At 49.3% G+C, this 18,229-nt stretch overlaps 1 protein-coding gene across 1 annotated transcript; it reads left to right on the forward strand.

The window, feature by feature from the left end:
• Positions 1-750: 750 nt before the first annotated feature.
• On the forward strand, positions 751-12,995 carry PMVK (phosphomevalonate kinase). The gene is given in 6 exon segments (XM_024248075.3): positions 751-1,108; positions 5,325-5,388; positions 8,566-8,718; positions 11,251-11,307; positions 11,309-11,381; positions 12,468-12,995. Coding segments are annotated over 6 exon segments (579 nt in total). The 5' UTR covers positions 751-1,013; the 3' UTR covers positions 12,605-12,995.
• Positions 12,996-18,229: the final 5,234 nt, after the last annotated feature.

Here is an 18,229-nt window from a genome sequence, read left to right on the forward strand (position 1 = left end):
TTCTGACATGCTCAGAAAAATGCAGGACGGCAAGTCATAGCCAAAAACAACTTCACGTACTCAGCTGGGGCTACCCGTCAGCTACTGCGGGAAGAGGCAGAACCGGGGATTCAGGGAAAGGACAGATTATTCTTATCCTGCCTCTCAAACTCCCGGCTGGGAGCCAGACTTCGGATGAAACCAGGCAATCTCATCTAGGGATTCAACGCTCCCTTGCTATTGATGTCACCCACGCCGTTTCAAGTGCTCTTGCTTCCGAAAACCTTTGGGCCGGAGGCTGCGGCTAGAAAAGCAATCAAACGTTTCTCGCCGGGCTTAAAGGGCCACATCTTAGTGACGTCTCGGGTTATAAAATTTGCTTGACAATAAAATATCGTGGGCGCGATTCCGCTCCTCCCCCGACATGACGTAGCCAGACACGCCGCTCGCGTCAGGGCTGCTTACACCCCCCAGGAAGACCCATTCCCATTCTGGGGCGCGCGCAGATTTGCTGTGGCACATGCACTATAACGCACAGGGAAAAAGCCAGTTTCCAAAACGTCTCCAACGTGATCTCGCTCCAGAGATTTTTTTTCCTAAAGTTTTAGGGCTGCGCGGAAGGGAACAAGGGGTTCACCTCAGGAAATTTCAGACGCCACCCCCCTCGGAGGAAGGTAGTCGCGTCCGGTTCCTCCCCGGGTGTCAGTTAAGCAGGCTCGGCTGTGAGCGAAGGTTCTGGGCGGGGCTGGACTGTTCTAAGTGAGTTCGGGTGGGGGAGCTTCACGAGGGGAGGCTGCCCTGTGAAGGAACCACCTTTCTCTCCGCGTGTCTCACCCTTTTCTCCCCGTATCTGTTTGGACATGAGTTGAGCGCACGGTCGCGGGCGGTCAGCCCTGTTCGCAGCTACGGCGAGGAGGGGCGGGATTGCCCCTTGTTGCCGCTCCGCTTAGTGGCCGCGTCCATTCCGCGCGGTGTCCCGATTTTAGGGGTAGGGAGAAGTGTCAGCTTCAGGCATCGCGAGGCGTGGCGGCCCCATGGCCCCGCTGGGAGGCGCCCCGCGGCTGGTGCTGCTGTTCAGCGGCAAGAGGAAATCCGGGAAGGACTTCGTGACCGAGGCGCTGCAGAGCAGGTGTCCGTGAGGCGGGAAAGGTGGAAGGGGGAGCTCTCCACATCACGTGACACGAGGAGTGCTTTTGGGTGTCACGGAGTGAGCTTTGGAGTAGGGGTCGTCCGTTTGCAAGGCAGGAGGAGCACTGGGCTGGGGAAGGTGGAATGCCACCATTACATAAAACAGCAATCTACACAGGCGAGCCTCAAAGAACCAGATGACCACCTCTCCAAAGACCTTCAGCTGCAGGTCTGTCTGAGAAGCATTAATAATGGTTCCTACCAAGGCACTTTCTATATACCAGGAGTTGGATACCAGCCTGGGCAACATGACGAGACCCCGCCTCTACGAAAAATCCCAAAAGTAGCTGGGCGTGGTGACGCGTGCCTGTGGTCCCAGCTATTCAGGAGCCTGAGGCAGAAGAATCGCTTGAGCTCGGGAGGCGGAGGTTGCAGTGAGGCGAGATCGGCCACTGCACTCCAGCCTGGGCGACAGAGCGAGACCCTGTCTTAAAAAAACAAAACAAAACAAAACAAAAAACCCTCTTCACCTCTTTGTTCGGTACTGTGTGCCATTATTAGCATCTCCATTTCACAGGTGAAGAAACTGAGGCTCTTAGAAAGTTAAACAGGCCAGGTGTGGTGGTCATGTCTGTCACCCCAGCACTTTGGGAGACAGAGGTGGGAGGATCACTTGAGAGCCCAGTAGTTGGAGACCAGCCTGGCCAACACAGTAAGACCCTAGTCTCTACAAAAAAATGGAAAAGTTAGCCTAGTGCGATGGCGAGCACCTCTAGTCCCAGCTACTCAGGAGGCTGAGGTGGGAGGATCGCTTGAGCCTGGGGGCTGCAGTGAGTTGTAATCATGCTAATGTCCTCCAGTCCGTGCAGCAGAGCCTGAGACCCTGTCTCGAAGTAAAATAAAATAAAATAACGTACGAGGTTAACAACAACAAAAAACCCTTGCTGGTCACAAAGTAAGTGGCAAATCCAGGATTCAAATTCAGCTTTGTGGTTCATGATGGGCATATCAGCAATTAATATATAATTGAAACAAAAAGAAAAAAAACCCAAACAAACTCAGCTTTATCTTGCGCCAAGGACTGGTTTCTTTCTGTTTTATCTGGCTGCCTCCCCAAATAATAATACCTTTTGCACAGTGTTTTCTGTCAAAGCAAGATCTTCTGTGCAGGAGCATTTTGCTGAGACCTGGGCTAGGAGAGCAGAGGATGGGGAGAAAGTGGAGTGGGGTTCCTCTCCTCTTGAAGGCCAGTGTGGTGGGGGTACCAGGAAGCTGCTTTTGGGTACCACAGGGGTTCTACGAAGGTGTGGGAGAGCCCAGAGCAGAGGTCGCCACCTGAATTTTTCATCACTAAGTATCTCACCACCTTTTCCTAAGTTGCATTTCTCCTCACCTCCAAACCCTGACGTCAAATAGTGGTCCGAAGCACAGGCTCTGGAATTGGACTGCTGGGATGCAAACCCTGGCTCACTGTTGATTAGTGTGTGATCTTGTACACATCTCTCATTCATTCTATGCCTCAGTTTTTTTTTTTTTTTTTTTTTTTTGAGACGGAGTCTTGCTCTGTCACCCAGGCTGGAGCACACCCAGGTTGCGGCTCACTGAAACCTCTGTCTCCCGGGTTCAAGCGATTCTCCTGTCTCAGCCTCCCGAGTAGCTGGGATTACAGGTGTGTGCCACCATGCCCAGCTAACTTTTGTATTTTTGGTAGAGACAGGTTTCACCATGTTGGCCAGGCTGGTCTGGAACTCCTGACCTCAGGTGATCTGCCCGCCTTGGCCTCCCAGAGTGCTGGGATTACAGACGTGAACTGCCACTGCACCTGGCCGGCGTCTCAGTTTTGTCATCTGTAAAATGGGGATGATAATAGGGTGGTTGTGGGGATTAAATGAGATAATGTGTGTGAAGGGCTTAGAATAATTATTGGCACCTAGCAGAGGTGGAGGAACTAAATGTTGGTTATATTTATTTTACCAATCTTGGCTTCACTACTTGCAGTGTTGCTTTGGGGGAGTCAATCCTCCTTTCACAACCTCAGCTTCCTCATCTGAAACATGAAAATAAGAACACTTACAGCCAGGGCAACATAGTGAGACCCCCTCTTTACAAAAGATTTAAAAAAATTAGCTGGGTGTGGTGGTGCGTGCCAGTAATCCCAGATACTCAGGAGGCTGAGGTGGGAGGATTGCCTGAGCCCAGGAGTTCAAGATTGTAGTGAGCTGTGATCATACCACTGCACTCTAGCCTGGGTGACAGCAAGACCCTGACTCTTAAAAAACCAAACCAAACCAAAACAAAGAACACATCGCTGGGCGCAGTGGCTTACGCCTGTAATCCTAGCACTTTGGGAGGCTGAGACGGGTGGATCACTTGAGCTCAGGAGTTCGAGACCAGCCTGACCAACATGGTAAAACCCTTCTCTACTAAAAATACAAAAATTAGCTGGACGTGGTGGCACAGGCCTGTAGTCCCAGTTACTTGGGAGGCTGAGGCAGGAGAATAGCTTAAACCCAGGAGGTGGAGGTTGCAGTGACCTGAGATTGCGCCACTGCATTCCAGCCTGGGCTACAGAGTGAGACTCAGTCTCAGAACAACAAAAACAAAAAACAACACTTATCTTCCTGTGCATTAAGTGTATTGTGAGCATCTCAAAGCTAGGACAGGAAGCATGTATCATTCACATTTTTATCACCTAGATCCAAATATGGTACCCAATAAATGGTTGGTTAAGCCAGGAGGCAGAGGTTGTGGTGAGACAAGATGGCGCCACTGCACTCCAGCCTGGACGACAGAGTGAGACTCTGTTTCAAAAAAGAAAAAAAGAAGGGCCGTGTGCGGTGGCTCACGTCTGTAATCCCAGCACCTTGCGAGGCTGAGGCGGGCGGATCATGAGATCAGGAGTTTGAGACCAGCTTGGCCAACACAGCAAAACCCCGTCTCTACTAAAAATACAAAAATTAGCCGGGTGTAGTGGCGGGCGCCTGTAATCCCAGCTACTTGGGAGGCCGAGGCAGGAGAATCGCTCAAACCTGGGAGGCGGAGATTGCAGTGAGCTGGGATTGCGCCATTGCACTCCAGCCTGGGTGACGGAGCAAGACTCCATCTCAAAAAAAAAAAAAAAAAAAAAAAAAAAAAAAAAAAAAAAGTTGGTTAAGTAAATAATGAATGAGTTATTTTTATTTTTATTTTTATTTTTGAGATGGATTTTCGCTCTTGCTGCCCAGGCTGGAGTGCAATGGGGCAATCTCGGCTCACTGCAACTTCCACCTCCTGGGTTCAAGTGATTCTCCTGCCTCAGCCTCCCAAGTAGCTGGGATTACAGGCATGCACCATCATGTCCGGCTAATTTTGTACTTTTAGTAGAGACAGGGTTTCACCATGTTGGTCAGGCTGGTTTCAAACTCCTGACCTCAGGTGATCTGCCTGCCTCAGCCTTCCAAAGTATTTGGAATTACAGACGTGAGCCACCGCACCTGGCTTTTGTTTCAGTTTTTTACATTTGCTTTTCTTATTTCATTTTTTTGAGACAGGGTCTCACTCTGTCTCCCAGGCTGGCATACAGTGGTACAATCATGGCTCACTGTAGCCTGGAACTCCTGGGCTCAGGAATGTTTCCACCTCAGCCTCTGGAGTAGCTGGGAGTACAGGCACATGCTGCCATTCTCAGCTAATTTTTAAATTTTTTTGTGGAGATGGTATCTCTGGGTCTTACTGTGTTGCCCAGGCTGGTCTTGAACTCCTGGCCTCAAGCACTCCTCATGCCTTGGCCTCCCAAAGTGTTGGGATTACAGGTGTGAGCCACCATGCCCAACCAGTGAATTAATAAATGATATATGTTATGGTGAGCAAGTCAGTGGAGACAGATACCTCTGGCTGTGAGAGAATTAGTTTAGGGTCTGGGCAATAACCTAATCCAGCCAGAATATTGCTGTGCCTGTTCACACTGTAATTAGCACTTTATAAGTTTTACCTGTTAGTTTCAGGGCTATTTTATATTCATCAGAGTTTCGTAATAATCCTGTGTGGGAGACAGAACAGAAAGTGTTATCCTCATTTTCCGATGAGGAAATAGGATCAGGGACATTGAGACCTACCAAAATTACATAATACCAGTAGTGGAAATGGGACTTGAACACAGGCCTCTTGACTCCCTTTCTGGGACCTGGAAGCTCCTGGAAATTCTAGACTAACTGGATTCTGATCTCCCTGTCCCGCAGACTCGGAGCTGATGTCTGTGCTGTCCTCCGGCTCTCTGGTCCACTCAAGGAGCAGTATGCTCAGGTAGGTGGTGCTCTGTGGCATCCGGTGTGTCGGGCGGGGCCATCTCCAGGACTTTGGAGCTGTGGCTGCTGCCTGAGTCACTGGCATGATCCCCGTCACCACTGCTGGCAGGGTGGTGGCCAGCTCTTGGTTTTCTGTGAATGGACCTTTCGGGAGCATTTTCAGCTTATATTTCTTTCCTAATAGCCTCCCTCCCTTCAGAGTGAGTTCAGGAAGGTGTGCCCAGAAAAGGCTGTCGACACTCGAGTTGGCAGCTCTGATGCTGTGTGATTAGTAAGGACCTGCCTGTGCCTCCTCACACCACCCTCTCACTCAGCTGGCCTGACACAGCCACTGGAACTTTGCTCCTAGAAATTTAGTACAGGCTGAGCACGGTGGCACATGCCTGTAATCACAGCACTTTGGGAGGCCGAGGCAGGTGGATTGTTTGAGTCCAGGAGTTAGAGACCAGCCTGGCCAACATGGTGAAACCCCATCTCTGTTTCTTTAAAAAAATTTTTTTTTAAAGTAAACAACAACACACAAAAAAGAAATTTAGTCCCAAAAGTTGTCAAAATGTATCACTAAGTGAAAAAAAAAATTAAAAAAGCCAATACCAAGATGTAGAACAGTGTGTAGAGAATGCTACATTTGTCTAAAACTGAAGAGGCACTTTGTGACCAAGAATTGTAAAAGAATTCTAAATATATCTGCTCATATATTTGGCTATTTAACAAATATTTACAGGGTGCCTGTCTCATGTTCAGCACTGTTTCAGGTGCCTGGGATGTGTTCCTGCACTGTGTGGGAAAGACACTTTAGAAACTGTACCATTGGTTGCCCTCAGGGAGGGGACAGGGTGAGAGAGAGATTTTTCACTGTAAATTACTGTGTATCTTTGAATTTTGAACCACATGGATTAAAAAAATAGGATCGTTAAAATAGAATAAAAAAATAAGTCAATAGGAACTCTCAGAATCTTAGACTTCAGAGAGGGAACTTGGAAGGCAAGATCAGCCTCCCACATGGTGAAGAGCCCTCTTGTCACCCACATTTTGCCCTTGGCCTCTAGGTGCACCCTTCTGGGATGTGTGCTTTGGCCCCTCAATTGGCCTGAGTGTGGTTTCCGGAACCACATAAAATGAATTGTCCCCCCTTCTATATGCCATCTCTGCCTCCATGGGAAGCATTGGGTCATCTCTCACCAGCTGAACAGACCCATTCGTAGGGTGGCAGCCTGAGGAATTGTAAGAATAACTAAATTAAGTGGTTTTTTTTTTCTTTTTGAGACAAGGTCTTGCTCTGTAGCACAGGCTGGAGTGCAGTGGCGCATAATGGCTCACTGCAGCCTTGACCTCCTGGGCTCAAGTGATTCTCCCACTTCAGCTTCCCAAGTAGCTAGGAATACAGGTGCATGCCACTATGCCTGGCTAAGTTTAAAATTTTTTTTTGTAGAGATAGGAGTCTCATTATGTTGCCCAGGCTGGTCTCCAACTCCTGGGCTCAAGCGATCCTCCCACTATGGCCTCCCAAAGTGCTAGGATTTGGGCGCGAGCTACTTTACCTGGGCTGGTTTTCAAAAATTTTAAGCAGGATTCTTTCTCAAATGAAACTGGATACAGAATTTCTTTGTATCCAGGAGGTAGATTGGGAGCGACTCTGCTGGGTGGTGGGGTGGCGGTAGGGGGATGGGAGGAAGGAAGGGGTGAAGGGGAAGGCACTGAGCCTTCCCTAGTGGGGCCTAGGCACTTCCAAAGGCCTCCCAGGAGCACTTTCAAAGCTGATCTTCCAAAGTTCCCAGATAGGTCTTGCTTCTGTCCTACTGAGTCAGACTAGTGGGGTTGGGTGGGTGGGGGGGGAGGAAGAAGGAGCAGGAGTTTGCATTTTTTTTAATTTATTTATTTTATTTATTTATTTGAGACGGAGTCTTGATCTGTCGCCCAGGCTAGAGTGCAGTGGCACGATCTTGGCTCACTGCAACCTCCACCTCCCAGGGTTCAAGCAGTTCTACTGCCTTAGCCTCCCAAGTAGCTGGGATTACAGCCATGCGCGACCACGCCCGGGTAATTTTTTTGTATTTTTAGTAGAGACATGGTTTCACCATATTGGTCAGGCTGGTCTTGAACTCCTGACCTTGTGATCTGCCTGCCTCGGCCTCCCAAAGTGCTGGGATTACAGGCGTGAGCCACTGCACCTGGCCAGTTTGCATTTTTAAAAGCTCCATGGAAGACTGATAGGCCAGACTGCCCTTGCTCTGTGGAAGTCCAGCACCACTCTATCCCCTACTCCCATTAAAAAACAAAACCAAAATGAAATGTTCACGCATTGATTTCCTAAGTCACAAGGGGAAATATAACCAACAAGTAGACCACAACGCTCCTGGAGGGAAACTGGTTCAGGAGCAGGAGGTGGCTACTGACCTCCTCTTGCAGCAAGGGGAGCAGGTGGGTGATCAAGAAATTGAGAGCCTGAGGGGAGAAGGTCTTGCTGCATTGAGTTCATGGAGGAGCCAGAACCTGAACGAGGTGATGCTTTTCAGACCCCTCCTATCCTGGATCCCTTTGGATGGACTCCTCTGCTTGGAAAGGGGAGAAAGGAGTTCCCCAGGGTGGTCAGAGTAGCCTCTCCTGCCTTGGGGGTCCTCTGGGTGTGGGAGGCCTTGCAAGTACCCAGAGCCAGATGGAGTGATGCTGTTTCAGCAAAGGCGCCAGGAATTTGGGGATGGGAAGGGGTAAGGGGGAGAGAAAGGAGACACAGTCTCCGTGGGATTTGGGATGGGGGCAAACAATGCTAGTGGGAGGACATGGAGTGCAGGATTCTTTTCCCCCCTCAGATTTCCCACTTTAGTTGAAGGCTAAGCCTTTGCCCAGGGGATGCAAACTAATTTCAGGATTAGTTTAAGCCAGAAATAATTGGGAAGGTAAAACTTGCAAAACAGAAACCATGCCACACATTTCAAAGACAAATTGAAACAATTTCTGGATTATCCCCAGACCTTTCTTCCATCTACCGGTGATCGGGATTTCTTAGTTGCTGAGGCTCTTTCCCTTGCAGACCTTTGACCTGGCTGAAACCTCATTAATCCTTGCATCAGCCTTGGGGGAGGCAGGTGAGGGTGAGGGATGGCTCTTCCGCTGTTTTAGGAGAGACCACTGAGGTTGAAAGGCCGGTGACATAGATATAATGTCCTTTGGGCAGGAGCATGGCTTGAACTTCCAGAGACTCCTGGACACCAGCACCTACAAGGAGGCCTTTCGGAAGGACATGATCCGCTGGGGAGAGGAGAAACGCCAGGCTGACCCAGGCTTCTTTTGCAGGAAGATTGTGGAGGGCATCTCCCAGCCCATCTGGGTAAGAGGGCTCCATGGCAGCATGAAGAACACCTGTTTCCCTAGCTCTTCGCTGTGTCCATCTCTCTTTGTCTCCACTGCCACCATCCTGGCCCAAGCCCCCACCATTTCTGGCCTGGACAGTCGCAGTAGCCTCCACACTGGTCTCTAGCTGTGGCTCTTGCCCTCTGTGGTCTATTCATTACACAGCAGCCAGACTGACCTTTTATTATTTATTTATTTATTTATTTATTTATTTATTTTTGAGATGGAGTCTCACAGTTGTCACCCGGGCTGGAGTGCAGTGGCGCAATCTTGGCTCACTGCAACCTCCGCCTCCCGGGTTTAAGTGATTCTTTTGCCTCAGCCTCCCAAGCAGCTGGGACTACAGGTGTCCACCACCACGCCTGGCTAATTTTTGTATTTTTAGTAGAGACAGGTTTTCTCCATGTTGGCCAGGCTGGTCTCGAACTCCTGACTTCAGGTGATCCACCCACCTCGGCCTCCCAAAATAGTGGGATTACAGGTGTGAGCCACTGCTTGCGGCCCAGACTGACCTTTTGAAAACATGAACCAAGTAACGTCACTCTTCTGTTTAGAATACTTTGGTGGCTTCCCATTGTTCTCATGAACAAAATGAAAATCCTTCACATGAACTTCTGGGCCTTGTGTGATCCAGTTTCTGCTACTTTTTTAGCCTCCTTACTCCTTGAGCTGCAGCGACACTGGCCTTCTTGGTCCTCAAGTCAGTCGAACTCTTTCTGGAATCAGGGCCTTTGCACATGCCCTTCCACCTGTCTGGACTGCCCTTTCTTTCTCTTTCCCTGGTTAGCTTCAGCTCAGTTGACATGACACCTCCACAGGGAAGCCTTCCTTAATATTCAGGTCTTAACTGGTGCTCCCTGGCAGGTGCTCCTATAGCACCCTACCCCTTTTTTTCCTTATTCATTCTGGCAGTGAACATTGAGTATCTGCTTCTACCAGGCGTGGTTGCATGTTGTGGGGATATATTGGTGCAAAAACGCAATGAAGTCTCTTCCTTCAGGGAGCTTACATTACAGCTGAGGGTGGTGGGGAGATAGGCACAGAATAAATACAGAATATATCAGGCAGTGGTAAATACTAAGGAGTAAAATAAAGTAGGTCTAGGATATGAGGAGAGATAGGGAAACGTTGCTGTTTTATTAAGGGTGCCTGGGAAGGCCACACTGATACGATGATGTTTGAGCAAGATCTGAAGGAAATAAGGGATAACTGAATGGATATTTGGGGAAGCAGCTTTCCAGAGAGAGGGAGGAGAAAGTGCAGAGGCTTGAGTGGTGAGTGTGCCTGGTGTGTCTGAGGACAAGCCAGGTGGCCAGAGTGGGTGAGGGTGAGTGGTGGGAGGTCAGGTCAGACTTCCCAGGGAGGACCTTTGGGAGAGCTGGGATTTTATTCTGAGTGAGATGGGGAGTCACTACAGGGTTCTAAGCAGAGGAGAGACATGATCTGATTTAAGATTGAGAAGGCTGGCCATAGCTGCTGTGGGGAAGATGGGAGCAGAAGCACAGGGGCCAGGTGGAGGACTTTCCTGTTTTTTTTTTTTTTTTTTTGAGACAGAGTCTCACTCTGTCACCCAGGCTGGAATGCGGTGGCGCGATCTCGGCTCACTGTACCCTCTGCCTCGTGGGTTTAAGCGATTCTCGTGCATCAGCCTCCCGAGTAGCTGGGATTACAGGCATGTGGCATCATGCCCAACTAATTTTTTGTATTTTTAGTTGAGTCGGTGTTTTACCATTTGGCAAAATTCGAGCTCCAGACCTCAAGTGAACCACCCACCTCGGCCTCCCAAAGTGCTGGGATTACAGGCGTGAGCCACCATGCCTGGCCAGGACCTTTCTGTAACAGACAAAATGACTGTGGTTGGGGCGCAGAGGGGAGCAAAGGTAGAGTGGAGAGAAGGGGTCGATTTTGCATGTATTTTGAAGAGAAAACCAACAGGATTTGCCCATGGGTTGGCTGAGGGATGTGAGAGACTATACCAAGGATTTCGTTCTGAGCAGGTGGACAGATATAGAATTATCATTTTCTAAGACAGGGAAGGTGGAGAGGAACAGGATTGGAGAGGAAATCAGGAGTTGAGTTTCAGCCGTGTTGAGGTTGAGACACTTGTTGACATACACTGTAATCACACGGTTATTTGATCACTGAATACTTCTTCAGTGTCTCCCACTAGACTGTAAGCTCTGAGAGGGCAGGCACAGGGTCTGTTTTGCTTACCACTCTAGCCTTAGCACCTAGCACAGTGCCCAGCACACAGTAGGTACTTACTATAATACTTGCTTAATTGGATCAATGAACTTGTCAGCAGCACTGCCTGACATGTAGTCAGCACTCAGTGGCGTATGTTCAATGAATGAATGAATCCGTGAATAGTGAGTCTAGCTGCTGACATGTTCACGATGGTGGGGGGTAGAGCCACACCCCCACACTGCCCTGGGTTCTGTAGTCCTCCCACCTCCCCTCACTTCTATCATCCTGTCCTGTTGGTCACCTGTCTGTCCCTCCCCTGCAGCTGGTGAGTGACACACGGAGAGTGTCTGACATCCAGTGGTTTCGGGAGGCCTATGGTCCGCGTGACGCAGACGGTCCGCGTTATAGCGTTGGAGCAGAGCCGACAGCAGCGGGGCTGGGTGTTCACGCCAGGTGAGCCACTCCATGTGTAGGGCACAGGAGGACACAGGCTACCCACCCTGTGGTTTGTCTCCCGGGCAGGCCTGGGGGAAGTGAGTGAGGGATGATAAAGGAGAATCTGAGGCCTCCTGATTAGGGAGTAGCATGCTGGACAGAATCCTGGGGGTCAAGGTTCCCTTGGCTTAACCTAGGCTATCTTCTCATGGCCAGTGGGCTGCTTTGGTGGTCTGGCTGGGACCCACCCCCATGGTTCTTCACCTTTGCTTTCCAGCCCAGTAGGGGCTGACAGTGGTCAAGGGCAAACCTGACAAAGCTCACTTCTGTTTAACACAGTAGTGGAATTAGGAGTTAGTAGTGGAGAGGCAGTTCTGCTGGGAGCTTCAGTGGTGCAAGCCCAGGACCCGCTCTGTGGGCTTCAGAAGCACAGCTCAGGCTTCCTTCCTGCCCTAGATCACTGTAACTTGGAGCAGTTCAGATCCAATGGGTATGACCACTACTAATGCTGCTCATTTCTAGGGCACTCATATGTTCCAGGCCTGTGCTAAGCATTTTATATGCACTGTCTCACTTTACCATCAAAACAGATTCAGCAGGTAGATGCTGTTATTAGTTTATCCATGGTTGGATGAGGCCCTGGCCCGAAAGGTTAAGTCTCTTTCCCAGGGTCACAAAGAGTGAGAGGAGGAGCTGGCCTCCTGACCCTCTGCTTCTGACTCCAGCACATGCTGCCTCCTGAGGGGATTGAATCAGACAGATTTAGGGATAGAAAAGGACACAACCAGCTTGACAGAAAATGAAAACCCAGTGCCCTTTTGGGTTGTGTGTGGTTTTAGATGACCCGATTCACCCTCTGTAGGCAGCAGCAAGTGAAGAATTAAGTCAGGAGGGATCAGCTGGGGTGCCCAGGTGGCTATGGGCTGCTGAACCTGCCATCACAGTGTTTCAGGGGTAGGGAGGTGCCTTCTGGGTGGGTAGCCCTTGGCTCTGGGGTAGCAGAGGAGAGGCCGGGAGGGCCCACTCCTGTTGGGGCTAGCAGGCCTTGATGCCTGGTGTCTGTCTGGAGGGCTGGGGCCTGACCTCGCCATGCTTCCTTCACAGGGGTGGATGATGCTGAGTCAGAATGTGGCCTGGACAACTTCAGGGACTTTGACTGGGTCATCGAGAACCATGGAGTTGAACAGCGCCTGGAGGAGCAGTTGGAGAACCTGATAGAATTTATCCGCTCCAGACTTTAGTCACTAGGTTCTAGGAGTGAGCTGGGGCCTGCTGAGGTGGGGGTGGGGCTGACTCTGCAAGATGGGGGGGTCCCCTGATCCTGGCCGAGGTGAGGAACAGACAGAGGGGGGTCTAGACTCTGAGGGGGTTGGTGGATATTGGGCAAGGCAGGAAACCTCTGGAGACCTCATTTTCTCCATGGGGAAGACAGCCGTGCTCTTCAGGAGGAGACTCCAAGGGCAAAGGAGGGTGTCTTGGCTGTGCTTGAAGGAGAAACCCTGCCATATCCCCAGTGCCAGTCCCCTCAGCCTGTGGCGGCCTTGCATCCTGACTGGATATTCTCAGCCCCTTGTTCTGGGCAAGAACCCAGGGCTCCCCAGTGTGGATACTAATAAACCTCTTTGGAGCACACTCTCAGAGCTGCTTGTCTCTCATTTCCTTGATGCCAAGCTGGCTTGGGTGGGGTTTAGAAGGCCTTAGGGTGTCATGGTGGCTGGAGGGTCCCTGTTCCACCTCCCACCTGGCTAGAATGTATCCTGCAGAGGTTGACCTATGCTGCACCCCACAGGCAACTGGCCTGTTTATGTTGGAGGTGGGATTGGGTTGAGGCCCTTACCCTCTGGGATAGCGCCATGAAAGGCTGTGATCCATAGAAAGTGCCACCAGCGAGTGCCCCCTCCCCCCGCTTTTTTTTCTTCTTTGAGACAGGGTCTTATTCTGTCACCCAGGCTGGCATGCAGTGGCGTGATCATAGCTCATTGCAGCCTTGACCTCCTGGGCTCAAGCAATCCTGCCTCAGCCTGCCAAGTAGCTGGGTCTACAGGCGCACACCACTATATTTGGCTAATTTTTTTCGTTTTTGGTAGAGACATGGTTTCGCTATGTTGCCCAGGCTGGTCTTGAACTCCTGAACTTAAGCAATGCTCCCACCTTGGCGACCTAAAGTGTTGGGATTACAAGTGTGAGCCATCATGCCCGGCCCTGCCCTTGTAATTTATATAGCCTTTTATAATTTCCAAATTTCTTCTAGAGTCTTCACAGCTACCCCCTGAAATGGGCGAGGATAGGATTTTCATCGCATTTAGCAGATGCCAAGAACTCAAAGAAGTGAAACAACTTCTCCAGGGTTAGAGGGCTTAGTAAGTGTCAGTGCTGTGTGGAACCCAGGCCACTTGACTCCTGCACATTCCTATGGTTGTGGTACAAAGTCCCAAGGCTCCTTGCTGTCCCCAGGCCAAGCCTAAGCCCTCCAACTCCGGCCCTGGCTTCGTAATCCTCCCACAAATTCTGTTCTCACAGATAAGGGGACAGCCAAAGAAATTACGCTTTCAGTGTGACCCAAACTGAATTTTGTGCACTTCTGCCCAGATCTCCTCTGCTCTGCTGCCATCATCCTTGCTGGGTGCCAGGCACTGGGGACATAAAGATGAACAGGTCACAGGACTGTTCCTTAAGGAGCTCTTGACCGCAATGAGAAATAGACACCCTCCAGGTGCCCAGGAACCTGAAGGCAGTGCCAAAGACAACTTCAGTTCTCTGGGAAGGAGGGTGGGCTTCCATGAGCACTGACCCCTTGTCCCAGGGGCACTGTCATTGCTGCTTGGAAATCCCTCTCTGGAGCTGGGAGCAAATGACTGTGAACAATCCCAGTCATAGAAATGTCCAAAAGTCACTGGGGCCAACTCTGATGAATGTGGGAGGCAAAGTTTTTGGGTTACAAACCTTAACGAGTATAAAGAAGTCGATTAGGGGCCGGGGTGGGGTGGCTCATGCCTGTAATCCCAGCACTTTGGAAGGCAGAGGAGGGTGGATCATTTGAGGTCAGAAGTTCAAGACCAACCTGGCCAACATGGCAAAACCCCGTCTACCAAAAATACAAAAATTAGCTGGGCGTGGTGGCAGGTGCCTGTAATCCCAGCTACTCAGGAGGCTGAGGCAGGAGAATTGCTTGAACCCGGGAGGCAGAGATCTTGCCACTGCACTCCAGCCTGGGTGACAGAGCGAGACTATCTCTGAGAAAAAAAGAAGGGCAGGAAGGACACAATCAAACCAGGGAGAACATTGAGTCCATGGGGCCAGCTAAGAGGCTTCTGCAAGATTCCAAGCAAGAAGTAGCACAGGCTGAAGGAGAGAGGGTCACTGGAAAGCAGATGGGTTGGTGGTGGCATTCAACCTTGTTTCCAACCCAACCCACCTGATACCGGGCATATTCCCATCAGTGAAACTGGCTCACTGCCTGAAGGGGAGCAGAGGTTCCGGGCACAGGAGCCCGGTCAAAACCTCCGTGTTGGAGGTGAGGAAACACCTACTGCATGACATCATTACCTGCTTGATTCCAGCATGTCTTCTGTAGTCCTGTCTCACTATGCATTCAATCACTTCCACTTCCTGAGCACCTGCTGTGGCTCTAGGAGCTAGGGACACAGCTACAAGAGAGACATGGGCCCTGCCATCATGGAATTTACCTTTCAGAAATAATCCTAGACAGGGTAGGTTCCACAGAACTTGGGGACCGATTAGCCACAGCAGCTGGGGAGATGGAGGAGTTCAAAATTGTGCCAGAAACCCTGGGTTTTGTTGCCTTCCCTGAGGGGGGTGTCTTCAGCATGTGGGAATGTGGTAGTACCTTCTCAGTTTGGAAGCCAGTGAATCCCTGCCTTCGTAGGCGATGAGGGTCAAAGCTCCAGATGGATGTGAACCTATCAAGTGTGGTACTAGAGTAAGGGTTGATGCAGACAGGGGGGTAGGGACTGGTGGGTCTCCTGTGCCCTCCGGGAGGGGTGCTGCCCTGCTTTCTTGGCTCTGGGTATTTAGAGGAGTCACAGGATTATGACTTGGGAAGCCAGTGGGTCTGTCTACCTGGTGACAGGTTGGTAGTGATGCCTTTTATAATAGGAAGCCCAAGTGTCTGCCGGATTTGAAGTTCATAATTTTTTTTTTTTTTTTTTTTGAGATGAAGTCTCGCTCTGCACACCAGGCTGGAGTGCAGTGGTACAATCTCAGCTCATTGCAACCTCCACCTCCCAGGTTCAAGCGATTCTCCTGCTTCAGCCTCCCGAGTAGCTGGGATTACAGGCTCCTGCCACCACACCTAGCTAATTTTGTATTTTTGGTAGAGACGAGGTTTCACCATGTTGGCCAGGCTGGTCTCGAACTTCTGACCTCAGGTGATCCACCCATCTCGGCCTCCCAAAGTGCTGGGATTACAGGCGTGAGCCACTGTGCCCAGCCTCATAATTTTTTTTTTTAAGCAAGGTCTTGCTCTGTCACCTGGGCTGGAGTGCAGTGGTGCAATCACAGCTCACTGCAATCTCAACCTCCTGAGCCCAGGTGATCTTCCTATCTCAGCTTCTTGAGTAGCTGGGACCACAGGTGTGTACCACCATGCCCAGCTAATTAAAAATTTTTTTTTTTTTTAGTGATGGGGTCTTGCTGTGTTGCCCAGGCTGGTTTTGAAGTCTTGGGCCCAAGTGATCCTCCTGCCTTGGCCTCTCAAAGTGCTAGGATTACAGGCATGAGCCACTGCGCCTAGCCCATAATTTTTTTTAACTGATATTTCCCTAAATATAAAAACCAAGAATAACCCTGACTTTTGACACTATATGTTATGATGAGAGCCTTAGCTGCTTTTTATTTCAAGATATTCTCCCCACCTTACTGCTACAGGTTGACCATCCCAAGTCCAAAAATCTGAAACCTGAGGTGCTCTGAAGTCTAAAACTTTTTGAGTGCTGATATGACACCCAAAGGAAATGATGAGTGGAGGATTTTGTATTTTGTGTTTTTGGATCTGGGATGCTTAACTGGTAAGTATAATGCAAATATTTTAAAATAAAAGTCAGAAATTCAAAACACTTCTGGTTCCCAGCATTTTGGATAAGGGATACTCAACCTATAGTCTTTGCTCACTTTGTCTGTGGTTATAATCTCAGAGTATTAAGCTACTTATTTATTTTTTTCTTTAAGACAGGGTCTCCCTCTGTCCCCCAGGCTGGAACGCAGTGGCATGATTATAGCTCACTGCAGCCTCAAACTCCTGGACTCAAGTGATCCTCCCACCTCAGCCTCTGGAGTAGCTAGGACTAAGGTACGCGCCACCATGCTTGGCTAATTTTAAATTTTTTTTGTAGAGATGGGGTCTCACTATGTTGCCAGGGCTGGTCTTGAACTTCTAGCTTCAAATGAAGCTTCCACTTTGGCCTCCCAAAGTGCTGAGATTACAGGCATGGGCCACCATGCCTGGCCAAGTTATTTTTAATATTACATGTCTGTTATTTTATTACTTCTTCTTTTTTTATTTATTACCCACCCATGAATGTATGTATATGTTATTTTAATCATGATTTGTAACACTAACAGCCTCTTTAAAAATTTATTATATTTCTAAACAACTTTATTGAGCTATAATTAAAATATAATAACTACATATATTTAAAATGTACAATTTAGGTGGGGTACGGTGGCTCACACTTGTAATCCCAGCACTTTCGGAGGCTGAGGCGGGTGGATCACTTGAGGTCAGGAGTTCGAGACCAGCCTGACTAACACGGTGAAACCCCGTCTCTACTAAAATACAAAAATTAGCTGGGCATGGTGGTACGTGCTTGTAATCCCAGCTACTTGGGTGGCTGAGGCAGGAGAATCACTTGAGTCAGGAGGTGGAGGTTGCAGTGAGCCAAGATGGTGCCACTGCACTCTAGCCCGGGCAACAGAGTAAGACTCCGTCTCAAAAAAAAAAAAAAAAAAAAAAAAAAGTACAGTTTACTGAGTTTTGACATATGTATACATCTGTGAAACCACAGTACAATCACTATGGACGTATTCATCACTCTCAAACATTTCCTCATGTCCCCTTGTAATTCCTCCTCTCACCTCTCCCTGATTCCCCACCCTCACCCCCAAGCAACCACTGGTCTGCTTTCTGTCTCTATGGATGTTTATATTTTCAAGGACTTTATATAAAGAATAATAAAATTTGTCCAGATGCGGTGGCTCACGCCTGTAATCCCAGCACTTTGGGAGCTCAAGGGGAGCAGATCACCTGAGGTCGGGAGTTCAAGACTAGCCTGGCTAACATGGTGAAACCCGTCTCTACTAAAAATCAGTCAGGTGTGGTGGCGAATGCCTGTAGTCCCAGTTACGTGGGAGGCTGAGGCAGGAGAATCTCTTGAACCAGGGAGGCGGAGGTTGCAGTGGGCTGAGGTCGTGCCACTGCACTCCAGCCTGGGTGACAGAGCCAGACTCCATCTCAAAAAAAAAAAAAGATTAATAAAGTTTTATACAAAGAACATATATTCTTTATTGTCTGGTTTCTTTTCATTGAGCATAATTATTTTGAGGTTCATCCACATTATTGATGGTATCAGTAGTTCATTCCTTTTTCTTATTGGTATGTGGTAAGAATATACCACAGTTGTTTACCAGTTCACCTGTTGATGAATATTTAGGTTGTTCCTAGTGTTTGGATATGACAAATAAAGCAACTATATACATTGATGTACAACATGTATAAGTCTTTGTGTGAACATGTGCTTTCATTTCTCTCAGGTAAATATCTTTTCAACTTTTTTTTTTTAAGACGGAGTTTCGCTGTTGTTGCCCAGGCTGGAGTGCAATGGCGCAATCTTGGCTCACCGCAACCTCTG

This window comes from Pongo abelii, chromosome 1 (genome assembly GCF_028885655.2).
Source record: "Pongo abelii isolate AG06213 chromosome 1, NHGRI_mPonAbe1-v2.0_pri, whole genome shotgun sequence".
In the NCBI taxonomy this organism is placed as follows: Eukaryota; Metazoa; Chordata; class Mammalia; order Primates; family Hominidae; genus Pongo; species Pongo abelii.